Source organism: Emydura macquarii, unplaced genomic scaffold (genome assembly GCF_026122565.2).
Source record: "Emydura macquarii macquarii isolate MOO-44397 ecotype Brisbane River unplaced genomic scaffold, CSIRO-AGI_Emac_v2 contig_71, whole genome shotgun sequence".
NCBI classification, from domain to species: Eukaryota; Metazoa; Chordata; order Testudines; family Chelidae; genus Emydura; species Emydura macquarii.
The window spans coordinates 6,890,007-6,908,103 of NW_027130208.1; the positions used below are offsets into that span (position 1 = coordinate 6,890,007).

At 39.4% G+C, this 18,097-nt stretch overlaps 1 protein-coding gene across 1 annotated transcript in view; it reads right to left on the reverse strand.

The window, feature by feature from the left end:
* Positions 1–1,084: 1,084 nt before the first annotated feature.
* Positions 1,085–18,097, reverse strand: part of SUCLG2 (succinate-CoA ligase GDP-forming subunit beta) — a 197,690-nt gene continuing 180,677 nt past the window's right edge. Inside the window, exons 10-11 of the mRNA XM_067542134.1 lie at positions 14,077–14,197; positions 1,085–1,690 (exon numbers count right to left, since the gene is read on the reverse strand). Coding sequence (XP_067398235.1) covers positions 1,575–1,690; positions 14,077–14,197 — 237 coding nt within the window. The 3' untranslated portion in view covers positions 1,085–1,574. The remainder of the gene's footprint in view (positions 1,691–14,076; positions 14,198–18,097) is intronic.

Sequence of the window (18,097 nt, forward strand, 5' to 3'; positions counted from 1 at the left end):
TGGACCAAAACTCACACTAGCATGTTATCACGATTCTAATGATCATATATCTTTTCCTTGGGCAACAGGGTGAAGGAAGAGGAATTATGTAATTGCAGAATCTCGCTATGCTTGCCTATCTACATAGATTAATATAAATAAGTCATTTCTGAATATATCTGTTTTAATGGAAATGTCAACAAAAATGTAAATGGGTTTTTTTTCCCCAAATAAAGGACAGTGCTGATGATAAGCTGAGCAAATAACTCACAATGAATAATTTATTGGACACATTTTTCCTCTCCCCCCATTTACAAATTGTTCAGAAACAGATCATGACATTCTCTCATTTGCACACTACTCAAAATTATTCACTAATTTCAGCAAAAAGTTTGTGGTCTGCAGTTGGTTCTGTGTTGGTTAGTTATTCAAGCCACTTGGTATTGTTTTCTGTTCCCTGACTGGATGACTTGTGTAAATAATCAACAGCTTGAACTGTTATAACATTACAAATGAATATACAATCAAAGTTGAGTTTTAGTGGATATTCAAGCACTGTAACTTAGAATTTGCTTGAACTTTAGTATTTGCTTTGCTAAAGCTTGACAATGCAAATGTTCGTGAAAAGTGAACATGAAAAGGTTTCTGCATATTGATTCCCAGCAAATCAAAATTCTTCTTTAGAAATTAAATGACAGTTCAGAGAATTTTTTTTCCAATTACTCACATAGTGCCGCTATTGAGTCAGACGTTATGCTGAATATTCAGAATTGCAATACCTCCTATTAAAGAGTTTATTTTGAAAAGTTAGCAGCCATTAGATTAACTGCATTCGTACATACACCCATAAATACTGTATGGCATGGTTACATTTGGAAGTAGTGTACTCAATTTCACCTCCGATGGCTAACGCAATCAACTGAATCACATTTCATCTGTCTCCAGGTACAGTAATGGAAGGTCCTTTCCCTAGCACAAATTATATATTCAATTTTTCTTCTTAATGTGAGGTATACTTTTTGTATCTAAATACAAATATATAATTTTGAGGCATGGAGTGTGATACAAGCCCAAATTATCTCAGGAAGAAAGCAAATCCTACACATCTGAATAAAATATATTTTATTGTATGGAAACAGATTTTTTGTTATTGTAAAAATCAAAAATACATCAATGATTAGGCTTTACTTTTACCCGCTGACCATTTAAAACGTGAAAAATGAACTAAAATGTTTTTTTCCTAAAAAATGCACAAACAGTATTTTTTGGGATTCGTGAACAACCCTATTGATAGGAATCAGTAATTATTGACTATATCTTATTCACAAAGCCATCCGCTACATCATTCTGGAAAAAACAGACACACAAAAACCCAGGAACTTTGTGAAATTAAATGTTGATTATTTGATATATTTCTCAATCCAGGAATTTGCTGATTGAGGATTCACTAATTTTGGCACACCGTGGATGTGATAGGTTCCGTTCAGCAACGCTGATGACTGCTTTAAGGAACCCTAATAATTCTCTCTCAGACAAGAGTGGGAATATCACTTTTGTGAAGCACAGACTCTCTGCAGGCAACTATCTTCAAGGAGTTATTTTTTCCCCACACTAGCCACTGCTTTCTTTGCTGCATCCTCCAGGTCTCTTGCAGAGGTTATTGGTAACCCACTTTCATTCAGAATACGCTGGGCTTCATGAACATTCGTTCCTAGAAAGGAAATTGAAAAGGTTAACTAATGAATAAGCATTGCAAATGTTTTCTATTAACCCTTCATCAACCTGGTTTAAAGCATTAAACCGGATTTCATTTCACTTTAAAGAGAGGGCGTGTCAACTGAAGGTCTGAGCTCAGGAACTCCCTAATACCTAATTCCAGTTCTGACAGTGCCTATCTCTGTGGCCTCAGATAAGCCACTCTCTGATAAGAGAACCTACCTATATCACAGAAGCATTGTGAAGACCAGGTGGCCAATCCAATGTCCACAGAAGTCAATGGAAAGACTCCCACTGACAATGGGCCATACCTCAATCCATTAACATTGTGTAAAGCACGTTGAAGATTAAAAGCACTGGACACACGTTGGCAGTATTATTTTTTAAAACAAACCATCACAATTATTAATGGCAACTCTACAGTCCATCTGTGCCGGCCTCGGAGTAAAATTATTATTATTTAAGAAGCTTGAGGTTTCTGAGTAATCCTCAGAATTTTACTGGGAGTACCTGATGCAGGTAGCCCAGAGATAGTGCGGCCCTCTGCCCATAAAGTACTTCTGCATCTCTGCTTCAAGTCCGGGAGGGGAGCGGAGAGGGGAAAAGTATCCAACTGTAAATTATTTGGCTAATGAGGATGACGTTATACTTTGTTCCTTGAAAGATTCCAAATACTGTTATTTCATTGGCCAGACTACACGACTATTCAGCCTAACTGCTCTATTTGTAGACAAACACTTCAAGTATAGTTAACAGAGCACTCATAGTCATGGAAAAAGACTATAAATTAAGAGAGACATTTCAGGGAAATGCATGTTTCACACTGTCAAGCTTATATAAAAGGCAAATGCATAGTTAAATGAGAACAGATTAATTACAAGAGATGACTGATTGTCACTGAAGCTCTTGGTTTATTAACACTGCGAAGGGACAGGCCCTTTGAAATGTTCTGGCACAGTGATCCCATAAATTTCGTGTTTCCCACGAAGTCTCTTATCTGGTTTGATGCAATACGTTTGGCACCTCCTGGAAACACCAAACTGAAAACGATGGCAGTTTTTACTTACATTTCATGATGCGGGAGACAAAGGATTTAGAAAATTATTGGCACACTTTCTTTCCATTAACCCTTTTTGAGGCTTTACTAAGCACATTCTGAACATATAAAACTTCTGAAGGGAGATGGACCTGACACTTAAAAGGTATGCCGCCAGGTAAATGAGACACCAGAATGGAGAACTGTTAAAAATTGGGCAAACTATTCACAACTATCAGTGTGTTCAGTAATGTTAGCTTATTCTCCTGTTCACTCATTGATTGCAAACAGGCTCTACTTTTTACTAACATGTTCTCTGTATGTAAAAAGACACTGGTTCAAAACACTGCATTATAGAAATAGATGTGAAACACGGTGAATTTACTGAAAATGATATTCATGTTCAATTAAGTCACTTTGCAAGGTATGTTAAAAGTGTGCTGAATGGGACAAATTTTTCCATAGTTTCAGGCAGCACAGATGCTCAAATGCTACAGAGATGGGGCCCATGAGTTCCCTAGACATCTACATTAAATAGATCCTGCAACTCACCAGAATAGGATTTCCTGACTTCTAGATGTCCTCTGTTGTCACTACGAGTTCCCATGTCTACTCCTTCACCCTCAATGTCCCCTTGCTGCTGTAACCTTGGGCACACATCCATCTAGACTCTAGACCCTTGGTCATCAGAGAGCAATATGAGGTGTCCATTCTCCTCTGGGGACTGAGGAGCTGTCTCTTAAAACACTTGTACCCTTTAGCTGTTGGGGGAACACTTGTTAAATAGTCACGTGAACTCAGTCTACTAGGCACAGAAGTAAAAGAACCATGTTCATTTTGCCAAGTATAAAGTTCTAATGTAATCATTTTACTCAACTGTGCTTAGGAGTGACAATATTGATTTTAACCTTAAAGACTCAATATTTTCACAGTTCCAACAGCCAGTAAAATCTCTCACTGTGAAATGTGGATATGTTGCTCAACAGCATTTACCGAACTATTCAAATAGGCAACAACAAAAACTCCAGGCGCACAGAAATGAGTAATTCACTGAAAATGCCATGTGCCAGTTCTAGCCTTAGTTTGTTTAAAATGTAGCAATAACTTTCAATATTCCTCAGACATTTGCTCCTGCCTTAAATGGATACATTCTACAACCTTGTCCAGTTAAATCAACTATGGCTTTGAGTTTGGAGCGCAAAGAGAACTCAGGGGCTATGTATGTGTAGAACAATGATGTGCTGGGCCCTATTTCTTTAGCATCACTACGACGACTTACTTCCAACATGGTGTACATCCAAAGAAGCATGGTTATACCAACTTTATTGTATGGCAATAAAGTGTGGGTGCTGGGGAAGGCTGAAGAGCAGTGGACTGACATTTTTTTATTCTCATCATCTTTGTCAGCTGCTTCACATTAAGTAGCAGGACAAGATCAGCGATGGGGGTATTCACAGCCAAACCCCGCAACTGCCTCCATTGGCACTGGTTGGGTGGCTTTGCTGGGGGATCTATTGTTAGGATGGAAGACCAACAAATTACAAAGTGCATTTACCAGTGGATTGCTGCTATACATTTTGCAATCATGTTGGTGCCAAAAGCTCTGGTGGTGAGAGAAGATCACCATTGATGGACATAGACTGAACATCCAGCCAGATCATCTTAAAGACCTAGCTAGAGATCAGTCTGCGTGGCACTCAATCTGCAAAGAGACAATATCCCTTTGGGATTTGCCTTGATGAGAATGATGATGCACATCCAAATTCGAGATAGTAAGAACTGAGAGATACAGAACATCTGGGGTGAAGTCCTCATCGCCACTCTAGATCCTGTGCATTAGGTAAAAGGGGGCAGAGCAGCATAAAGGGGCTCAAGAAGTCACAGATCTTGCTGAGGCAAGATTCCCCTGGGCACTGGAACTGAGGAAGTCAGCCATACGGTTGCCTTTCAGGTATCCCCTTGCCCGACTTGATGTAGGGAGATGTGTGCGTGGCCGGGTGTGTTGGGGCATGGCTGCAACACATGGCACTGTGGAGATTTTGGGCTGTGTTGCAGCCTATCATTTAGTGCAGACAGGCTAATAGAGCTTACTCAGGCCGCCAGGTTACACAGGGGGGGCCTCTCCAGCCCTCAGAGCAGCCCACGATTGGGAGGATGCAAAGTTGACTTAAATCCACGATAGCCCCTGAGAGTTCCACACTGAGAGTCACATCCCATGTATCTGTGTCACATGCCTCTGTTATGTGGCACGTGATCTTTGCCAACTCGGTGTTTTTAAGTAAAACTTTTTTTAAAAAAAATGTAAGTTAAGGTTTTTGCAGTGTGGACAGATGTGTAGCCAGACCAATGGTGTATATGTTTACACTGGCACTGTATTTCGCAGTTAGATATCACGCAGTTTGTAATAATCGATACATAGAGTTTTGACCAAAAATATACGAGAAAAAACTTGGAACTTCCTGATGTTACTTTCAAACCTATATTTTTACTTGGGCTGCTGAGTCTCTGAAGACAGTCCAAGAAGCCACACGGACTTACCCCTATCGGATTTGTTCTCTCTCCTCCAGCTCTGCTATCTTTCCTGCAAACGGCTCTAGTCATCTCCCATGAACGTTTCTTTCAGCAGGTCTCTCCAATGGCGCCCTTCTACCCTTGTCTCTTTCCTCAAACCCACACTCCTACTCCTTTTCCCAGAATTTAGCCAATTCCTTTAAAGAGACGTTCAACACTATCTAGCTAAAGCTCCACCCACCCGTTCTCCCTTACCCACTGTCCTTGCTTCCTCTTTTCCTCCTGTCTGCCAGTTCACTGACCCCAATGTGCCTCTCTGTCTCCCATCCTTTACCCCCTCAACACAAGCTTCCTGGATGTTATTTTCTCTCAGCTCCTAATCTCACTCACCCTCTCCTTCATCTTCAACTTTCCTTTTTCCATGCTCCATTTAGCTCCTCTAGCCCACAAGCTCACCATGGGCTCCCCCCCAAGCCTCAAAACTTTTCCCTTTCCTGCTACTGGCCCAAGCTACGGCAAAGACCACAGGAAGAAGCTACAAAGAAGCAACCGGAGAGCCAAACCTTGCTGTGACCACTTCACTGTTTTACTAACCTCACTGCACTGACTCTGCAAACCTAACTCTTTCTTTAAGACACCCTTCTTGCCCCCCGCTCTTTGGACCCTTTTCTTTTTTTGCTCATTTAATCGACTATTCTTAAGAGTACAGCACAAAGGAAACCCTACAAAAGGCAAACAAAACTCCCCTTTGCCACTAGAACGTAATTAATGTCATCTCAATATTTAACAAGAGATGCTGCTTCAGCCCTTTAATCAACGCTAATCCTAAATGAGAGCACAAGGATGCTAGCCATTTTAAAGACCATTGCATAGCACTCATGAATATGCCAGGACATTGCTGTAGAACATGAAGATAAACTATAATCAGGCTGTGTCAGGAAAGAAGTCATTTCTCAAGGAACACGTTGAATTTTTTATTTCTAAATTAAATTACCCTGACAATTTTGATTGCACTAATTTTGTAAGATTTCAAAGTCTTTTTTCTGATAATCTTTTTCCTTTTCCTGATTTCATTCTTTTTAATCCCTCCTGCCCATCCTTTTTCAGGGACAGAGTCATACTAATGAAGGTGAACAGTGAAAGCTTCTGCTTCTTCCAAAACAACAAGAGTAGTTTTTCAGATTCCCCACTGATTATGCCCCCTTCCATTTAGGAAGAGACAGCAGCAAAGAAAAATATGGACTTTTCAGGCCTTTTCGTCAACAAAGCTAAGTGACAACTCTGAACATTGATGCACTAAGCAACATACAGGGATCCCTTGTCAGGTATCTTGGCTACACAGGTGGAAGTCACACTCGGGATTGAATAATTAATTGTCAGCAGAAAGATCCTCTTTAAAAGCAGATTCTATAATCCACCCCCACATCAAACTCCTTGTTCATTTGCCATGTCAAAATGTTTAATTGCTTCATAATTCCTAGACCTACCAAAATGAATTTTAATTATACTTGCAGCTATACTTTAATTACACCCTTAATTATTAATCATGCAGTAAACATGCTCAGTAGCATGCAACTTTCTCTCCAGGATGCTCATGATTTTAAAGTGTGATTTTGCTTAATAGAAACATGAAGAGAGTTTTCTAAAATTATACAATATATTGAGACAGATAACAGCTCTATTCTGCCAGAAGCGAGAGCCTGTTTCTGCAGTGGGCTCAAATCAGGGTTCCCGTTCCTTGCATTGATAGAGACCAGACATCTCTGTAGCAGCAGGTCTGGTAACTTTTGTGATCGAAAAGGCAGGTGGCTGAAGGAGGAATAACTAACCGTCTGTTATTGTCCTATGAGCATTGGGAGAAAAGGTCATGCTTTCCATCCCCATGAGTGGAGGTTATGCACTGCACAGACAGTCGCAGCTTGTGTATGAAGGTCGATGGCAAGCAAGCAGCATCTGAAATCTATGACAGAAGGGAGCTCTGTCTGCTCTGTAATGTTTAGAAAAGTCATATAGGATTTCATAGAAAATGATAACCTTGATATAGATTTAAGGCAGAAATACAGATCCACAGGCAGAAGAACTCTACATGGTAGTTTGTAGGTATCCTCCTCTATTAAATTCTTTAGGTTGTTAGAGTAACTCCTATTTAAATACTATAGAACCCTGCACAATTAATCTGGCACATAGATTCAACAATGATAACTAAATATAACTAAGATTAAAGAGTCGGATTGACAGATAGGCTTCTATAGGACTGTTCCATAAAAGAGAGAGTAGGTGGGTGGGGAGTGAGAGAGAGATTTTACTGGCTATTTTCTTACGAAGCAAAAATATTGTGTATTTGTAGTATTGAAATATTTAGAACTCGCATTTGCTCTTCATGAAGTTGCTGAGGTTAATTTACTCACAGATCAGAATGGGAGACGTACATTAGATGTACGCTGTACCACGTTGATTGCTCTGGACACTACTTGACTTAATGTATGAACAAAATCAATACAAGACAAGCTAAAAATGGTTTTATGCAGAAGGATGGAACTAGGAAGTTGAAAAAAGTGAATGAATCTGTCTTACAATCAAAGACGGTGTTAACAGATTTTTGTACATATGAAATACAAAACAGCCTTTTAAAAGCAGCACATGCAGATAAAAGATACTTTCAACAAGTCTGCTGTAAATGATTGATATTTTCTGCTTCTGGAAATTCATTTTGCTTTTGTTATCTAAGTAGGGCCAGTAATGATAGACACATTAGGCAGATGGATAAAATAGAGAACTTGAATGAGGTCTCTAAATCATAGTCTGAAAGCACTGAAAATGGATTTAAAAATGAAATAATCTGAAAAAACTAGCAACAGGCTTAAAAACCAAAGTAAAATGCCTTTTATGGTGGTGGAACTTAAAGCAAAAAAAAAAAAAAATCCCCACTAAACTGGTTTAACATTAACCTCCTGCCACTGGATGGTGTCAGAGAACTGTAAACAGAATTCCATACGTAGACTATCAACATCATCTGCCCTTTACTTACACTATAATCAGCTTTGTAACAGTGAAACTGAACAGTATTACAGACTGCTTTTTACTTGACTCCTGTTATAAGAAAGCCATTCTAGGCAGGGAAAGCGAGCCTCTCTCTTTTCCTCTCTCTCAAGTTAATATCAATGTCACCCCATGGATCAGCCTGCAGCGTGTATTTTTACCAGCAACATCTTTGCACTCCACTTTATTTCAAATACACACTTTTGAATCCTAGACCCAGAAGGGTTATTGTGTTCGCTGTGCGTTATGTCTCACATTCACATTTCTCGTCTTGCAACTAACAACAACTAAGCCAGCAATTTATTATATAAATATTTATTTTAAGTAATGCTACCTTAAAAACCGACTTACAATTACTCTATTTAGACATGTTTTATGGCTACAGTTTTAACAATATATAAAATCAGTTTACGTTGTCACAAATGGATCTCTTGGTATGTCTACACTGCCATAAAAAACCTGTGGCACCAAGTCTCAGAGCCCAGGTCAGCTGACCTGGGCTTGCAAGATTCGAGCTGAGGGGCTAAAAATTGCAGTGTAGATGTCCAGACTTGGACTGGTGTCCAGACTCTGGGACCCTCCCCACCCTGTGGGGTCCCAAAGCCTGGGCTCTAGATTGAGCCTGAACATCCACACTGCAATTTTACAGCCCCTCACAGACAGCCGTGGCCTGCCCTGGGTCTTTTATTGCAGTGTAGTCAGACCCTATAGGAACCATAGATACATAGGAACGTTAAAAGTTTGAATGAAAAAAAATCCATGTTTTTATAGCATTCACTGTGTTTTTTGGTCATATACATTAGCTAGAAACAGAGTGTGCTGCCATTTTGAAGGTACAGATTCAGGAGGGGGTTCAAGATTCCTGCACTGACATCCAGACCCTCCCTGTGAAATAAGGTGTAAGGGGAGAAGAAGTGTTTGCATCTGGGAGCGTGCATGAAAGCGAGAGAAATAAAGAAATTACTTTAAAATACATGGTCTCTAGTGGACATTTTGTCACGGCATCATGGTGAGATATTTCATCACTCACATCACTCATTTTACACTCACGCAAGGCCTCATCGGTGATATTGCATTGTGACCAGGTATCATTTCATAGCAATGTTTCAATCTCATGACACTATATGGTGGTAGAAATCAAGGGCATTTCATCTCCACGCAGTTTAGAATGAGAAATGTTCAATCTTGAGGGGCTGGAAGAATCAAGTGTTTGGAGTGGAAGATGGAGTCTTTCACTAAATCACCAGTTAATTTTGGGATTAAACTGAAAGTTATTGCCAACTGAAGACTGTTTAGTAGTTTATGAATTTGGTAGCCTTTGGATAAATAACCAACAAGAGATTATCTTCCATGACTTTACTGCAGAAATATTTTAAAACTTTCTATTTTGCCATTCCTTTCTCCATTTTCTACCCTATATTTTCACCATTTCATTTTTCACATTGAATTATCAAATTTAGGATGTCAGAGGGAGTTAAGAGCAGGCAAAATATATTTTCTCATACTTTCAAGTGTGTACACATAATATTGTGTATTCTCTCTCTTTTTTTTTTAATCAAACAATTTTGGGCACTCAGGTTTTTGGTAGATTCATATGCAAGAACAGCATTTATGCTCACAAACTGCACAACAAATAGCATTCAAGCATGCAAACTGGGCAGACACATAACTGCTCTATTTGTGTGTGAAAATAGTTTGTGCATGTAACTCTGAAATTTTGAGCATGCAAAATTTTAGGTCTGCAAACTCATAGCCAAAAACTTGGATGGGCAGTTTTGGAAATGGATATTTAGAAGCCAGTTTTGAAAACATGGTCCTATCTGCCTTCTAGCATGGACCATATACAATGGCAGAGTCAATTCCCATTTGCTCCTCTCTCTACACGCACATTTGAAAGAAGTTCCCTTTTGGATGGGAGAGAGAGAATGTCACAGATTCCCACCCAGCAGAATATTTTGTTTTATTGTGACAAAGTTAATCTTTTTATTCCTCCCTTCCCTCAGTTTTTATTTTATTTTATTTTAACCATATCAGTGAGGGAGGTGCATTTGTATTTAGTGCAGCATTGCCAGTTAGTCTATGTAGAACCCAGTTGAAACAGAATGTTACATTAAGAGAGAAAAAAAATTCCTGTAAAACTGCTGCAAGTTCCCAGTAGAAACAATGTCTCTTATGTCTATAAAAGTTAAAACCCAGAATATGTGGTTTTTCCAGTCACCCACAAGCCTTTTAAACAAAAATAATCCTGAGTCTCAGCTGGTGAGTTCTTTTCTGATAAAGCAAGTAAATACATGTAATTATAAAGTTACTATTTTCAAAGAGGAGAGTAATCCTTTCTTTATCCACTGGTAAAACAGCTTATAATTATTACACAGCTGAGAACAAAGATTTGTCCACAAAATCCAGCTAAATCAAGACAGATTTGACTGATTAAAACTTTACTCATCAAGACATTTGTAATACATTGCATGGGAGCAAAGAGTCTTTAAAGGGCTGACTACAAATCTGTTAGATTTATGGGAATAATCATGAACCTTCTGTTGGGAAAAGGTACAAAATGGAAATACAAAAATGTGTGTTGGTCTCTGTTTTGTCCTATGAAATGTATAAAATAGTATCAGTTTTGTTTTCAAATATTTTGGGGAGCCTTTATTGCTTTTATTGTATCGATTATTAATTCAGAATCATTTTATCTTCATGCAAACTGATGGATGTTCAAAGAAGAGCAACAAAGATGATTACAGGGTTGGAGGGAGTGACTTTTGGAGAACAGATTAAAAGAATCGCATATAATAGCTTGGCGGAATGATTAAAGAGGCAGGGGAAAGCGGGAGTCCCATGAGAACTGTCTATCCATACTGGAAGGTGATAAATAAATACCACAAAAGTCTTTGCTTAGGTGGATGCAAGAGGTAAAACTAAGACCAATAAATAAGATGAATTAAAAGCAACATTAGGATTAACATAAAAAACCCTACAGTAATAGCTACAGTATTATCGTGGGGCAGCCTACATAAAGAACAGAGGTAGCTCAGTCTCGTGAGACAGTTAAACCAGCCTGGATAAAGCATTAATCCTAGCCCAGGAACCAATCTTGTATGGGAAAGGGATAATGTATTTACTGATTTTTTCCATCTCTAACCATGATGATCCCGTATTATTGACCCCAACAGATGAAGCGACACATGATTCTGCTGAGATAAAGGTCCTAGAGACAATGGGGCCAATTCTGGCTCTTGCCCTGGTTCTCATAAACCATGCTCAGGTGGTGGTATGGGGGCCATACAGGAGTCTCGAGGAGTTTCAGGGAGAATTCACTCAGTGCAGGAGCAGTGTTGGGTCAACGTAGGCTGCTCTACACTGCCCCTGCTTAGTCATGAGTAACAGCATTCGGTGCGATGGAGATTCTGGGCTGCAGGGCAGGCCGCAGGCAGCTACAGGTTAGAGCAGTACCTAGGGTACCTCTGACTTACACCAATGCTTTAGCTTTTGCAGTGTCCCAGTACCTGGGTAGAGCAAAGATGGTGAAAATAACATGGTGCAATGTCCAGAGATACAGGATCAGGGAATGTGCAAATTAAAAGTAGATGAAAACATGAAGAATACCCATGTGATGGATTAAATAGACAGTAGTTTAAGATGAGCCATAAACATCGCAGCTTGGTTTTCCCCCGTGTCCTCTAGAGGGTTTATAAGACAGTGGTAATAACCAGACTCCAACTCCAACTGTGAATTACCTGCTTCTGAACATGATAGCTTTTCAATTCCTAAACCAGTGCACTAACAGCTATTAAATCAAGAAAACGACGGCTGCTCTTAGCAAAAAACTAAACAAACAACCAAAGTTGCATGAAAAAATTATAATAAAATATTGAGGCTTTACACACCAAATGAATCCTGTCTCTTAGCCACCTCCTTTGCACTCTGATTCACCCATACTCAATTGCTTTGTTCACCTGCCTTTCTCTAGGAACTAGGGGGTGTTTTTGTCATCCACTGAAAACCCTGGCAACCTATTTCTATGCTTCAATTTAGAGGCGTTTAAGGGTGTCCCTTTTTGGCAGCACAACGGGTCTCCACCGATGGGTCCTGTTGATTAATGCACTCAGATTAAGATTTCGGGCATATCAATGTTGATGTGAGGGATGGCAGGCTTTGAACCCTAGGCCATGGGGCTCTTCGGAGCGAGTAAGCGCCAAACTGCCACCCTGTGACTGCTAACTGTCATCAGAATAGGAGCTGTACACTGATAGAGGACCTGTCTTACAAGCCAACTGTCAGAGAGCTGGGCATCCTAATTGGTTCACAACTTCTATATAAACCCAGAACAGGAAATTGTCCATGCAACTGAGTTCTCCCTGTTTTGGACAGCTTTCCCTGTGATATCCTCTCCTACTGCCAATCTATTAGCAACCTGACCCTGCCTGCTTCCTGACACCTGATTCTGGGTTTGCCCACTGGCCTGTCTCAGACTCTGACTTCCTGCTATTGGACCCGGCCTGATTCCTGCTCTGACCACTAAGCAAGACTGCCCATGTTCCAGTCACGACAGTTATGCTGATTTCAATAGACTGCAGGAAACCAAAACATTTTCCCTCCCACTGCCAAAAGAACAGTTTTCCTTCCTCAATTCTTTCAGGAGACTTTTCAGAAACTGATGGAGGGAACTGTTGAATCCTTCTTTTTTTAAATAGCGAAAGAACAAAAATGTATTAAAACTAGCAACTGTCGAGCCTCCAGACTTTTTAAAGCTTCATAGACTTTAAGGCCAGAAGTGACCATTATGATCATCTAGTCTGAGCTCCTGCATAGCGCAGGCCATAGAATTTTTCCAAATGACACCTATATCAAGCTTGTAATTTCTGGATGAGCTAGGACAGAGATTGAGAACTCAAGTTAAGCTGCCATCCCCATAGCTGCTGTGTTTTAAAAACTGAGCTGGATATCTGGGCAAGAACAGGCCATCCAAGTGGAATAATGTTGTACTCCTTTTATATTGTTCTTCGCTTTTCTTTTGCTTATGGTATTATAATCAGTGGGTGCCCAGACACTTGTTTATTCTGTAACTGTGCTCAGTAAAAATGATTTAGAGAGGAAAAAAGGCCACCCAGCAAGTATGCCTTTCCATGAAAACATTTTCGGTTTGGGTTGGAAATATTATGAGTAAAGCTTTTCTCATTGTATTTCAGCACTTCCATTTGTATCTGGAGCCAGGAACAACAGAAGTATGCAGGAAAAGAGTTCATTTATTGTATTTAGATTTATACAAAAGATCATAAAACCTCTAGTTAGGGCTGTAGGTACTTTTCCAGACATTAAAAATACAATAAGACTAACTGAAATGAAAGTAAATACAACTAGGAAGGGTATTAAGACCACACTTCAGCTACAGATCCCTGCCCTAGCACCATCTCCAACAGAGATGAACTTTGCCATGTTCTCTGAAGATTAACACGTTTGGGTTATTTTGGACCAAGGGCAGGAATGAGTCCCAAACTGAGGGGGTTCTGCTTGAGTGTCTCTGCTTTAGGAAAGAGGCAAAGGCTGCAGTCTTTATTCAGGCAAAACTCCTATTCAAAGTTTTTCCTGAGTAAGCACTGAATAAAGACAGGAGGATATGACCCTACGTCTGGTTTCAGAAAACGTTATGGGTAAAGAACTGGGTCAATTCTTATTGCATCTGAACTTGATTGTTCTCTAAGTTCATGTGAAGGATGCAGAGTAAGCTGAAGTGGAATACGGTGTAACTGAATTCAGCTGAGAAGCGACTTTGGGTCCAAACCTTAATCACTCACCTTCAAGTCTGACTACCAGAGGTACCTTCAGTTCAAGCTCTCGGCAGGCTTTGGTAATGCCATTTGCTATAATGGCACAGTTCACAATCCCACCAAAAATGTTGACCAGTATTGCTTCAACCTAAAAAAAGGAAAAGGAAACAGTCACCTTTTTAGGCATTACTTTTGAAAAAGGGATATAAAGCCCAACCCAGAGTACACACTCTTCTTTTATGCATGCGCCAACAACTACTGAAATCAGTAAATTGCACCTGTGTAACTCAAGAGGAGAACTTGCTGCTGGGGAAAAACCACGTGTATTGTCTTTAATGAGCTGAACGGTGGTCTTGGCTTAAATTGTCAGTGAGTAGGCATTCACTTCGCAAAAACCATTCATTTGGAGATTAGACTACTGGTGGCCACTGGAAAAAGTTTAGGCATAATGGCTAGGCAGTGCACTTACTTTTGCCTATGTTGTAAACTTTTTTGTGCATAGAAGGCTTCAGTTTCTAGCGCAGTCTAATTAATTCCTGGAATAAGTGGGCACAATTATACAGGTTTGTGGCCTCTAGAGGGTGAAATCCATTCCCTTAGTGGTGCATACAAGTGATGCAATAAACCTGGTGCTGGCCCTCTGCACAGGGGTGAATTTCACCCTTCAGGAGGAAGCAGTGAGATGGTGTCAGTAGAAGACCATTTTAAGTATTTATTTTAAACCTAAAAGAAGTAAAAATAAAAGAGAATGAAAGTTTTAAGCTTGACTTTAAACAAAACAACGTATATCCTCTACATGTTAGATGTTGTGTAGCTAAGTTAAGAAAAATTATAATGGGATATGTTTTTAAGAGAACACCTTATCTTTCCTGCATACCATAAAAGCAGAAGGCTACTAATATAGTGTGAGAGACAGACAGAGACAGAGAGTGCGTGCATGTTTGTATTTATGCGAAAAAACTAATTCTAACTAAATTCTTACGTTCTGTAGCAGGCACTTCTAATTTTCTTAGTAATGAAATTTAGCATGTGGATACTTAATGAAACAGTTTGCACGTATTCTATATTAAAAATAGCACAGAAAAAAGGTAATATACTCATCTTGACTTGATAAATAGGAGTAAGAAAATCCTTTATAATTAACAAGGAGACATAGGTAATGAGAATTCATTACAACAGATTAATTGATAACACCCACAGAAAATGGCTATTCATCAATTTCCAGGAATTGAAATTCCTGCACTCAATTCACAATTAAATTATCCTACATTACATGCAAGACATCCGTGGATGCTCTTTGTGCCCCTTTTAAAATCATGCCATTTAAAGACAGCAAGAAACAAAGTGCAATGTGCATTTTAAAACTAAACAGAGTTACGTGCCCTGGAAAAAAAAAAAAAACCTTTAAAATAAGACCCATGTAACTTGATGTTTACAATAAATATATTTAATGCAACAAGATCATCGTTCCATGTAGTATAATTCTGTAAAACATTTGACCATCTTAGTAAAGTGCTAAAAATAATCCATTATCTATTTCATCATTAATTAGGGGTGCCCTTCTAGTCGATGCACTGCAATTTCTATCAGTCACAATAGGCCAACCAGAGAAGATTTTCTCCCCTTCCAAGCCTAGTGGCTCATTTGTGTCCTGGTCTTGTGCAGCCAGCAGAAGTGGGATGAAGAGGGAGTAAAGAGTAAGGTGATTCCACATCTGTACTCTTGCACCCAGAGGGAACGTTTCACCAAGAACTGGAAAGGGCGAGAAAAAGCCATGTTCCAGCTCCCTTTAATCAGCTACTGCAGGTTACAATATCACGGCACAGCCTATCATCGTGGGCTAGCCACCCCAGTACAAGCCCATCAGGGACCCCAGCTATGTACCTGGGTTACTAGTCCTCACTGAAATCCATGCCACCACATCTACACTGCCATTGTAGCCCATACTAGCTAGATTAAAGCTAGCCTAGGTGTGCCTACCCATGCTACAATCACACCTTAATTTGCTGCGTAGATGTGCCCAAAAAGAACATTTTGTCCAGCTTGACACGGTCAAGTTTATTCCGTCACCAAATCCATTTCCTGTAGTCATGCACGTTCATGTCTCTGAGCAACAGGGTTTACGGTTTCATTGCAGGCAAAATGTTATAATTAGCTCCTGTGATTGCAATCTCATATACCAAGACTGCAGGCTTCCATCCTTGATTCATTTAAAAACAAAAACAAAAAAAACCCTAACACTTGCCTTACTACCAAGAATTGTTTCATTGGTATCCTTCAGTGGATCTCAAATTGCAAAAACATTGTTTATTACAAGCACATTCAGTATTCATAGTACACAAAGGAACTCTAACCTTAGCATAATTGTAATATGATTAAGAATGCAATGGTACCATCTCATTAATCTGTCTCATTACTTCTCCTATTCCCATCTCCAAACATTCCTTCATGATGCCCCTGTATGCCTGGAACAGCCTTCATCTGCCCATGGAGTAAGCATTCTCCCTCTGTCCCCTCAAATTTCCTGTGAAAAGCCACTTCTTTCACCTAGCCTTCCATTATTGATCCGCTAGAATACTACGGGGCCCTACCTCTTTCCTCATCCTCTCATTGTTTAAACTGGAGTCATCCAGTTTAGATTTGTTAGCTCCTCTGGGTAGCATTTGGGCTCAACTATGTGGTTTTTTTAAAGCACTATGCACATCTATGACAATTAATAATGTCAAAACTCCAATATCTGAATTTCTTCCTGAGAAGTGTTGGGATAATTGGGCTGACAAATTTACCCTAACTGTGAGCTCAATTATAAAATGTATATGAAAGTTCAAAAGACATTACAATAATCTGTAACAACCAAGGCTGATGGAAAGTAGATCAAATTGCTTAAAAAAATTAATGTTATAAACAGATGCAAGAGAACCAGAGACTCAAGAACTGTGTCAAAATCATGATTGGTAAAAAAGCAGGAGATGTGGAACCAGAAATAAATGAACCAAAATTAGTGTCAGATATTAGACCTAACTGGTGGATAAAATAAAGAGGAGATGGGCTATTTCACACATTACTCCCTTTCTGGGTGCTTAAAAGAAAGACTTTGGAGGAAAGGGCAGAAGAACGGAAAGAGACTGCTGGAGTGTGTTCACCATCATGGCTGCCACCCCACCATTTCCTAGGACACTTGGCCTTTGTCATCCTGATCCTAAGAGATATCCTGTCCAAACCAGGCCAGGGAGAGGAATCCAGATAACATTTCCACCTCTACTAGCTCCAGCTGAATCCCAGATACCACCTGAGATGAAACAGGATCAGATTTTAACAGCAGCAGCAGCTCCAGCTCATCTCAACTAATTTCTTCTCTTTTACCCAAAAGAACAGCTATTACCATCTTTGATACCATCTAAGTGACTGTCAAACAAGGGTTTTTTCCTTCTAAAACTCTCTCCAGCTAAAGAGAAAGGAAACAAGGGATGTTGTTAAAATGAAAACCTTACTTAATACTTTACATTTCAAATGCTTTAGCTGTTTTTCCTTCATCATTTCTGTATCTTTAATAAAAAGTTAAAGATGATTTTTATGGTGTTTTTGCCATGGTACAAAGCAGGCTCAGTTCTCTGTATACCAAACCCTGGATCTTATTTACCACGGTTTAATGTTGGATAGCGATTGGGTTATGTTAACAGCTTTGGCCTATATATTCCATCTAAATTAATAAAAGAAGTTAGGCACTGTAATTCAATATACAAGACAACAGATGCGCAACATTTGTAAGTACTGTACCTATACTAGCAATAATTGGCTATGTATGTAGTATTATGTACGGTACCTCATCATCTGCAGTATACACTAGATGACAGAAGGAAAGGAATAATCTCTTTATTATATCAATATATAACTCTAATTTGCTTCTAATCACTTTTCTCTTCACATGGTTCAGATATATGTGTCAACATTTTTATGTAACGACATCTTTCAATTTGCTAAATGCATGTATTTTTCACACACATAATCTTGTTTTCATTCTAGATCTTTCCAGATATTATGGTGGAGT